At 39.1% G+C, this 9,697-nt stretch overlaps 1 protein-coding gene across 1 annotated transcript in view; it reads right to left on the reverse strand.

Moving 5' to 3' along the window:
• The window catches only part of LOC141338412 (poly(rC)-binding protein 4-like), a 405,056-nt gene that overhangs the window by 23,830 nt on the left and 371,529 nt on the right, over positions 1-9,697 (reverse strand). The window contains exons 4-5 of the mRNA XM_073843951.1: positions 8,413-8,445; positions 2,631-2,747 (exon numbers count right to left, since the gene is read on the reverse strand). Of these exons, the coding sequence (XP_073700052.1) occupies positions 2,631-2,747; positions 8,413-8,445 (150 nt within the window). The remainder of the gene's footprint in view (positions 1-2,630; positions 2,748-8,412; positions 8,446-9,697) is intronic.

A 9,697-nucleotide genomic window follows, 5' to 3' on the forward strand; every position in this document is an offset into this window, starting at 1 on the left:
CACATGGATTTCACTCGATATCCAAGGGCGTTTAGACTTCTATTAGTTTCAAACTTGTGTATTCTGTATTGTGTATTTTTCACTAAGAGACATAATTTACGTTATATTAAGCCAAACATGTCATAATACCCAGGGTTTCCTTTAAAAACCCCACATTGTTTTTTTATGAATATTTTGGACTATGGGAGGCCCAATTATTTCTGACGTCAAATGTCCCTTTTTTTACAGAAATTCACAACTCAAAAATAAAATACTGATACAATGCCACATTGTGCGGCTTTTGGTTATAACTTTCAGTCAAAGGGCAACAAGAGAAGCAATGCAAGTCTTCACTGCTTTCCTAGCAATAAGAAAAGGAGGCAAGAATGGGAAGATGCCTGTAGACGAATAAAACTTCTTAAAGACCTGCGTCTTTGATCTCTCCACTTTAGCCCTGATGCCTTTGAGGCTTTTAGTAGACCACAGCTACTGAAAGAGCTTACAAATGGCAGAGACAAGAAACGCTAGATGCCCCCCCCCCCCCCCCATAGTCCTAAATATGAATAAAACAATGTGGATTTTTTAAATAACGTAAGTCTTTCATGAGTTTTCTATTGCATATTTCAGTAAGAGGCATAACATGATTATTCAATGATTTAAACTTGTTTTTTTTTTAATGACTAGCCTTACATTCACATAAAAATGCATAAACTCAACACAATAAAATGACACAAATGAATGGGTGAATACTGAATGGGACCTTGTATCTTAGTGTCTCATGACATGTCTTGTGGATTTTTATCTTCAAAAAAACAAGACTCTTTTCTAGTCTAGACTTTCTCCCTAAGCTCTGAAATTCTTAGTCTATTCTGTCACATATCATCCGAAACTCTGACACATGGCTTTTAGATGTCCTCCATGTTCTCAGCTGACTGAAAGAGCGGGTGAAAACATTCTGGATCAAAGCCGGGCCAGACCTCAATAGAGCTCCTTGTAAAATTCAACCAGCAATGCTCATCATATGCTCGGCATAAACGAACCCCGCCACCACCTCAGGGGTTTCTATGGTGACTCTTCCGTTATGGGTACTGAAACGCGGTTGTGCGAAGGACAGGGAGATTCCTAACAGATGTTTAATGAATGGCACCCTGCCTGCTATGAAAGGATATCAAATACATAATGGATTTAGCAGGAGTGAGAAGATTCATTATTACTTGGTGGGGGCAGAGCTGACATGCTGCAGGCAGACAGACACACCTCATTGACTGGCAGTTATATAACTCTACTGATGCCATTAATAAATATACGGATGTGTGTCGCGTACGCATGTATGTTTCTATAAACGACTGTGTACTTTTAGTAGCTAGCTAAGGAGTATCATTGCTCGGAAATACAGTTAATGTTGCTGTCAGGCAAGAAGGTATTTGAAATACATGACACAAAAGTCCCATCGTGATTTGGGAAGTCTAGCACATTTTTGTTTTTTGAGAGCTGTATGTCTCTTTCAGCAATCGTTCACTGGCATCACCAAGGGAATGTAACGTGTAGGGACTCAAATGGTATTTCTGAGGTTATCCTACAACAGATAGGCACCCCGCTGCTATGGGAGCGACGGACGATATATGAAAACTACCCACAAATCTTTCATCCAGCTGTTCTTACAAACCATGTCTCGAAATTGCTGAAATTCTAAACACGCAGAGTTAAAGGCCGTTCATGCGTTTGTCCTGACAGCTTTATTGCTGCAAATCGTCTGGAAACCATTTAGTTTCAGCCGAAGTCAGTTATTTGCAGTCTGTCGACGATGCGATAAATTTCAAAAGGTTTTAAATAGCATTAAGTAATCAGTGGTGTTAGCTAATTTAAAATCTAGGACTAGGAACATGTTTTAACTTCATAAATGTTCATTTTTGATTCAGCCATCCAAAATGTAAACAATGCATTAAGAGCCAGGGAGTGTAAACTTTTGAACGGAATGGGATGTGTACGTTTTTCTTGTTTTGCCTAAATATCATATTGCCCTTCAGAAGCTACAGAAGATAGTTACATGTTCCATAGAAGACAAAATATTAAAGCGTAATTTAGCCTGATCTTGAAATTTCAAAAGTTTTCACCCCTGGTTCTTAATGCATTGCGTTTCCTTCTGGAGCATCAGTGAGCGTTTGAACCTTCTGTAATCGTTGCATATGAGTCCCTCAGTTGTCCTCAGTGTGAAAAGATGGATCTCAAAATCATACGGTCATTGGAAATGGTTCAAATAAACTAAAATACTGAAAAACCAAAGAATTTGTGGTACCTGAAGGACTTTTATGAACTGTTCAGGACAAACAAGGGACTCATGAACAACTATCACTAAACAAAAACGCACAGCCATGGATCATTCATATAACAACACAGTATTAAGAATCAAGTGTATGTAAACTTTTGAACGGGGTTATTATGGGGGGTACTATTTTCTCTTATGGACTATGTAAATGTCTTTTATGTTAAATATCTTATTCAGGTCAGTATTAAATAATTAAAAATAACATACATTTTGTATGGTCCCTCTTGTTTTGGTCAAATAATTAACATTTGGCAGATTCTGCAAGGTGTATGTAAACTTTTGACTTCAACTGTAGATGCAAGAGCAGTTGTTTTGCTGTACTTACCTCCTCCAGTTTGATTGTGATCATAGTAAAGGCTCTAAACACACATTCTGTGGCGCCCGTGATGGTGATGATTCTCTCCGGGCATGAGCCTTCTGAGATATTGATACGTGCACTGCTCTGTAAAGATGGAATAGTAAATAAATGGGAGGTTGATAATGAGAAAGAGAAAAAATAGACTAGACAGAGTAAACATCATGCATTTATTCTAGTAGCAGTTTTGCTCAAATGCATCAAAATAATGGCATTGCATTTTTTATTTTTTAACCGCAGAATTGTGCATGTTTAGGCACATAAATTAATAAAAATGTATTATTTTTCTACATCAGGTAGGATGCCAGCAGTACTTGAACACCTTAATCCATAATGAAGGCGCACAAGACACCGCGACAAAAAAATTCTGTTTAGTTAATGTATTCAACGTTGTGAAAAAATAATACACCGCAAGACATTTCTATTCAGGCAGGATTAGATTTCTCAGAGGACGCTCGAGAAAATACTAGGCAATTTGTTCTGGAATTTTTAAACCGGGGTTTTGCGAGAAAAACACAGGCATGTTTGATTCAGATGAGATTAAAATCACAATGTACGCCTGCGAAACACGAATTTACCTGACCTCCTCAGGGAAACTAGTTCCGCCCGCATAGGCCTTATGTTAGGTGTGCGGATCGTGTGTGTTCTGTCCAAATGTGTGGATGTCTCCAGCAGAGATCTGGACGGAGCTGCGTGATTCATTCTACTGCAGGGCTCTGACTGTCAGGTTCATTTAAACTGAGCTCTCTATCAATCATGCAGCAAAGCATGCAAATTCAAGCGAGTTTTAGTCAACGGTCTATGGAAGCTATAGTATACTAACATATTTTATACAATTTATACATTATTATTATTATTTATAAAATGCATGTCTTTCTTTCTTCAGTTGAAAAGAAATGAAGGTTTTTGAGGAAAATTTTCAGGAATTTTCTCCATATTGTGGACTTCAATGGTGGCCAATGGGTTAAAGGTCCAATTTGCAGTTTCAATGCAGCTTTAAAGTGCTCTACACGATCCCAACCGAGGAATATGTCTTGTCTAATGAAATGACCTGTCATTTTATAAAATAAAACTAACATTTCTATACCTTTTGTAGTTTCAATGCAGCTTCAATGGACTCTACACGAACGTTCAAAGAAAGTCAAACACTTACAAAAAAAGGTAAAACAACAATGTTGGATGATTTTGAAATTGGAGTTGGAGTATTGGAGTATTGAAGTACAACTAACCACAAACCATGAGGTCATGGACGTGCATCGCAGAGCTACCCTCTTAAAAATAAAGGTGCTTTAAAAGGTTCTTTAAGTGATGCCATAGAGCAGAGGTTCTCAACTCTGGCCCTTGAGGTCCACTTTCCTGCAGAGTTTACCTCCAACCTTGATCAAACTCACCTGCCTGTAACTTTCTAGTAATGATGAAGAGCTTGATTAGCTTGTTCAGGTGTGTTTGATTAGGGTTGGAGCTAAACTCTGCAGGAAAATGGACCTCGAGGGCCAGAGTTGAGAACTCCTGCCATAGAAGAACCATTTTTGGTTCCACAACGAACGTTCTTTAAAGAACCGTCTCTTTCTTACCTTTTTATAATCTGAAGAACCTTCTTTTGCCACAAAGAACCTTTTGTGAAACAGAAAGGTTCTTCAGATGTTTAAGGTTCTTTATGGAACCATTTAGACAAAAAAAGGTTCTTCTATGGCATCGTGAAGCACCTTTATTTTTAAGAGTGTAGTGCTAGACGAGGAAAAATCCTGGAATGTTTTCCTTGAAAAAACTTCAGTGACATGGGGGTTAGTAAATTATCAGGAATTTGTTTTAAAATTAGAAAATTAGTTTTTCGCCCATACCCTACCCTTTTGAACCGAAGTATAACTAACTGCACATGACCTTTCCAACAGGATTACCTAAGGCATGAAGTAATGGACGCACATCGCAGAACTAGTGCTAGACAAGCATTTGTGGTTAAAAAGTATATAGATGTTAATTTTTTTTTTTTTAGAAAATGACCAGTTGTTTCACTAGATAAGACCTTATTTCTCTGCTGGGATTGTGTAGAGCCATTTGAAGCTGCAATGAAACTTTGGACCTTCAACCTACTGGTTCCCACTGAAGTCCACTATATGGAGAAAAACCCTGGAATGTTTTCCTCAAAAAATTTAATTTTTAGATTTGACTGAAGAAAAAAAGACATGAACATCAAGTTTTAGGTGAAAATGAGAATTTTGAAAATGAGTTTTTCGCCCTATGACCTTTCACACATGACCTTTCCAATGTGATTACTTAAGGCGTGAAGTCACAGACGTGCACTGCAGAACTAGTGCAAAATGGGCATTTGTGGTTAAAAAGTAAATACATTTCTTTTCTTTTTTTTTTTTTTTTTTAGCTGGGATCCCTTTGAAGCTAGCCTGGCTAATGCCAGACCACGTTATGACTTCGTCATGATTCGTGGTCTGGGAACCACATGTTCATTTTCTCGTATTTGAGGCGTGGTTTACGAATGTCCAGAGCCGTTTATTGGGCGATACGAATGTCTATCAAATGCCCCTGTGCATAGCTCATAGCCAATCGTTTCAATTATACCGGATGACGTAGGTAGAGCGAACGCCAAAAGTTGCTCTTTTTTCAAAATAAACTTGCATTCTAAACTACTACGAACACTACACCGTGTCTACACCGGACGCGACAGTTGCCGCGCCGCAACAGCTGAAGTCTGTGTACACTGGACGCGACAAGGCGACCGTTGCAAATCATTTAAACTTTTGTGTGAGCACGTCATAAATAGAACGCGGCAGCAGATTACTGTCGGGATTTGCCATGTCTCGCCGCATACAGTGTAGACAGCATAATAGGTTCTAATGTCATTTGTCGAGTCGGGTCACGCCGCTCGCGTCCGGTGTAGACACGAAAGATAACTTCGCGGCTGCTGCCATGCTGGATCCATAGTAACAAACTGCTTCGGTGAGTCGCATAGAAGGCGTCATCGTCTTGCTGCTCCCTCCCCGTTCTGTGATTGGTTCCCTATCTTAGGTGAAAATTAGGTCCATGGTTTCCAGACTAGACTAGAAGCGTGAATAAAATCGCGCTGCGCAAGGCAGGATGGGGAAACCCAGGCTACTTTGAAGCTGCATTGAATCTACAATTTGGACCTTCAACTTGTTGGCCACCACTGAAGTCCATTTTATGGAGAACAATCCTGGAATGTTTTCGTCAAAAACCTTCATTTCTTTTGGACTGAAGAAAGAAACCCATTAACATCTTGGATGAAATGGTGGTGAGTGAATTATCAGAATTTTTATTCTGGAAGTGGGTTACCCAAACCCTAGTCTTTAAATGACATATTTTTAAAATATTTTACCCCCAAAATTGCGGTTTTCATGTTTTTCTCACCCTCATGTCATTTCAAACCCATTTGTGACCCTGGACTAGAGCCCTGCGCGGGACTGTTTTCTTCATCCCGCTCCCGCCGAATTTCTGACCATTACCGCCCGCTCCCGCAACGTGTGTGTTACACTCCCGCCCGCTCCCGCAATATGTATGTCCACTCCCGCCCGCACCCGCAAAACTCTGTGAATTTATTCCCGCACGATAATAGAAATGCATTGATTTTGCCTCTTCTCCCGTCCCGCAGGGAAAAAAACGTATTTAAATTGCTGTTATTAAAGAAATTCATGTTTGTTTCTTTCCCTGGCCTGCATGTATTTTGACAAACTGGTAGGGAACAGTAGCCCGGGCTATCGGGGACATCTAAAACGCTTAGGCTACCGACTTCAAGTACTTTTTTTCACGTAATCGCCGTATGCAGCTAGAGGAGGGAGCACCGCGCCACTCATTACAACACACAGACTAACCCAGCGCGTTGTGCCATAGACAGGCCGTTAGAAGTACAGAACGGATTTGCATCGGAAGAGGGAGGGCACTGCGAGGCAGCCCAAACAACGGGAAAAAGGCGAATGGACGGAAGAAAACTGGACAGGTTTTCCCGAAACCCCCTCTCGAAATCCTCCTGCAAAACAAGTTAAGCTGTCCAATGAATGGAGTTGCACTTTACCGTATTGGAATACCTCCGTATCCTGAAAACGAAGTAAGTGCAAGACTTTTTTCCTCACTAACGCAAAGCGCGCTGAGCATCCCGATCCCGCAGTGCTTGTTTTTAGCCGCCCATTCCCGCCCGCAGCAAAGTTCAAACCGCCCGCTCCCGCGAGATTTGCGTTGGGTCCCGCGGGACCCGGCGGGTCCCAATCCCAATGCAGCCCTCTACCCTGGACCACAAAACCAAGTAGCATGGATATACTTGTAGCTTATAGCCAAAAATACATTGTATGGGTCAAAATGATCAATTTTTCTTTTATGCCAAAAATAATTAGGATATTAAATGATGTTTTATTAAACAAAGTTCGGGAGGAGCACGTCAGATACTTAGCCTAATTAACACAGCTGCATGGAACTCACTCAAGTCAATCTACATCATGCATAAATACAGCTGACTTACCTCTACCCATTTGACGGATTATCAGCATCCCTCCACCACCCCATCTCCTCACTCCGAGTTCCTTCTTCACGCCAAACATGCTTTACATACTCCAGCTAATTATATGTAAGTGGGAACTCGTGAAGTAAATATCATGTTCCATGAACATATTTTGTAAATTTTCTACCGTAAATATATCAAAACTTAATTTTTGATTAGTAATATGCATTGCTAAGAACTTCATTTGGACAACTTTAAAGGCGATTTTCTCAACATTTAGATTTTTTTGCACCCTTAGATTCTAACAAACCATACACCAATGGAAAGCTTATTTATTCAGCTTTCAGATGACGTATAAATTGTATTTTTACAAAATTGACCGGTTTTGACCGGGTTTGTGGTCCAGGGTCGCATTTTTCTTCAAATGATTTGGATTAGGGTGTACTTTTTCTTCACTTTGCTTTTATTGTGAGCCTATATACTTTTGTTGTATGGGAAAGTGCAGCATGAACATTCTTCCAAATATCTCATATGGATTTGATGTGACACAGGGTGAGTACATGACAGCTTTTTCCCCGAGAAGAACTCTTTCTATAAGCTCCCACTGCTAATAATAGCACAGAACAACATAGAGAAAAACATCCAGTGGCAATTCCTTCTTTTTATGACATCTATCGGGCCCAGGATTGACCCCTGCGGTGTCCCAACTAATGCAATAGAGAATGCCTCATGCGCAAGCTCGCGTTCACAGTTGCCACCCCCCGAAACTGTTAATTAGGTTGAAAAAACACAATCATTTTGACATTTTATGTTGTTAGGAAGCAAAAACCATTAGGTAGAGGTTGAGGCGAGCTAGTGAACAAGAGCTGAGGAAGAATTTCTACTGATCATCAGTGTCGAACAACATTATTATAATTTTTTTTATTCTCAGAGGGACATGCTCACCCACTCCAGGGTTTTTCTCCTTGGTAACCCACTTCTCTATCCGGAAGCTATTGTTATTAGCAACTACCTTGAAAATACCAACACATTCATAGCAAACTAATGAACTAGAGTTGGCCGCGTGTGTGCGTTATGCGCCCTTCAGATGAAAGGCTTCATTTAAATATTCATGTCTTCTGCAGTCTTTCAGCTTTAATGTGGCGGGCATCGACTGTTTTGAGGACGTATGTAGCCTATGTGGGACGCTCCAGTGTCTTTATACCACATTTATTTGCTGTAGCGCCATGCTAGCTTCAAAGAAATATCTGTTCTGAGAAAGACAACATTTATAAGTGTTATGTGGCTTACCTCTTCTCGTATCCTTTTCACCGTCTCTCCTTTCTGTAAGAAGAGAAAAAAAGAAGATCATAAAGCGCTTATTGCCTTTGTCTCGCGTTTGTTTGCGTGATATGTTGTTTTCCCGGAGTGACTGTCTTATAGCGGAGGATAAAGTGAGTTTGACTAGTTGAACAGATAGCTCAAATTAATATCAATTCTGCTTCGCTACACAGCAATATGGCATCTGCATGGATAGGCCTCTGGGGAACAGGTTTTCCAATCGAAGTCCCCGCAATTGGACTGACTAGGGAATCAATAGTCCATGAATCACTTAGATAGCCTCAGATAGTGTCTCGCTATCTCCGACACAGAAGAAGCTAACGTGACTGCAGATCCCGAAACCTGCTTTTGCACGCTCGACTGGCGTTTCATTGTCTTTAGATGGACTAAAAGGGCGATTGGATGTGTCATAACAGAGGTGAAGCGAGGCTTGGGTGGTTTTAATTTATCAGGGAAACTGACGTTTCAGATGAGATGTTTTCAAGATCAGCCGTCTCATAAATCTAGCCGTAATGACAATGACTTTTCATGGCACAAAGTTCTTTAAAACATCAGACTATGATGCAGTGTTTGCAGATGCTTATTAAATAAACTAAATATAACCTAACCAGTGTCTTTCAGAGTTGACACCATAAAAAGTACAAGAACAAAAAAGGCTGTGGAAGAACAGATGTGCTGTTAGTTAAAATATGTCATATAGTTGTGTACTTGCGTTGGTTGTTCGGGCAATGAGACATTGCAAATACACATCTAACTAAATTACTGACGAAAATGTTTTGGTTTTTGCTATTCATCACTGATCATGTTGGGTTGTTATAATTAACTAAAAAAAAAATATATATATATATTGTTTCTGTGCATACACTCAGTTTTTTTTACTTCATAAAAAAATTATGAAAATGTTTGTTCATCACTGATCATGTTGGGTTGTTATAATAGACTTACAAATAAAAATAAATAAAATAGAATACATTATAACTGAAAAACAAAAATGATTGGAAAAAGAAAGAAACAAAAAATTGAAAACTTTTTACTATAATTAATTACTTAACTATAAAAATGACAATAAATAATACTAATACTAATAATAATACTAATAAATAATTCAAACTACTTTCACAACCTATCATATCATTTTAACTACATTAATATCTAACTGAACTTTTTTTGTGATTTTATTATTATTTACTATTTTTTATCAAATAAATTCAAAATTAAAAAAACTACAACAAATAAAAAAAACTTAAATTGTTTC

This window comes from Garra rufa, chromosome 7 (assembly GCF_049309525.1).
Source record: "Garra rufa chromosome 7, GarRuf1.0, whole genome shotgun sequence".
Lineage (NCBI taxonomy): Eukaryota > Metazoa > Chordata > Actinopteri > Cypriniformes > Cyprinidae > Garra > Garra rufa.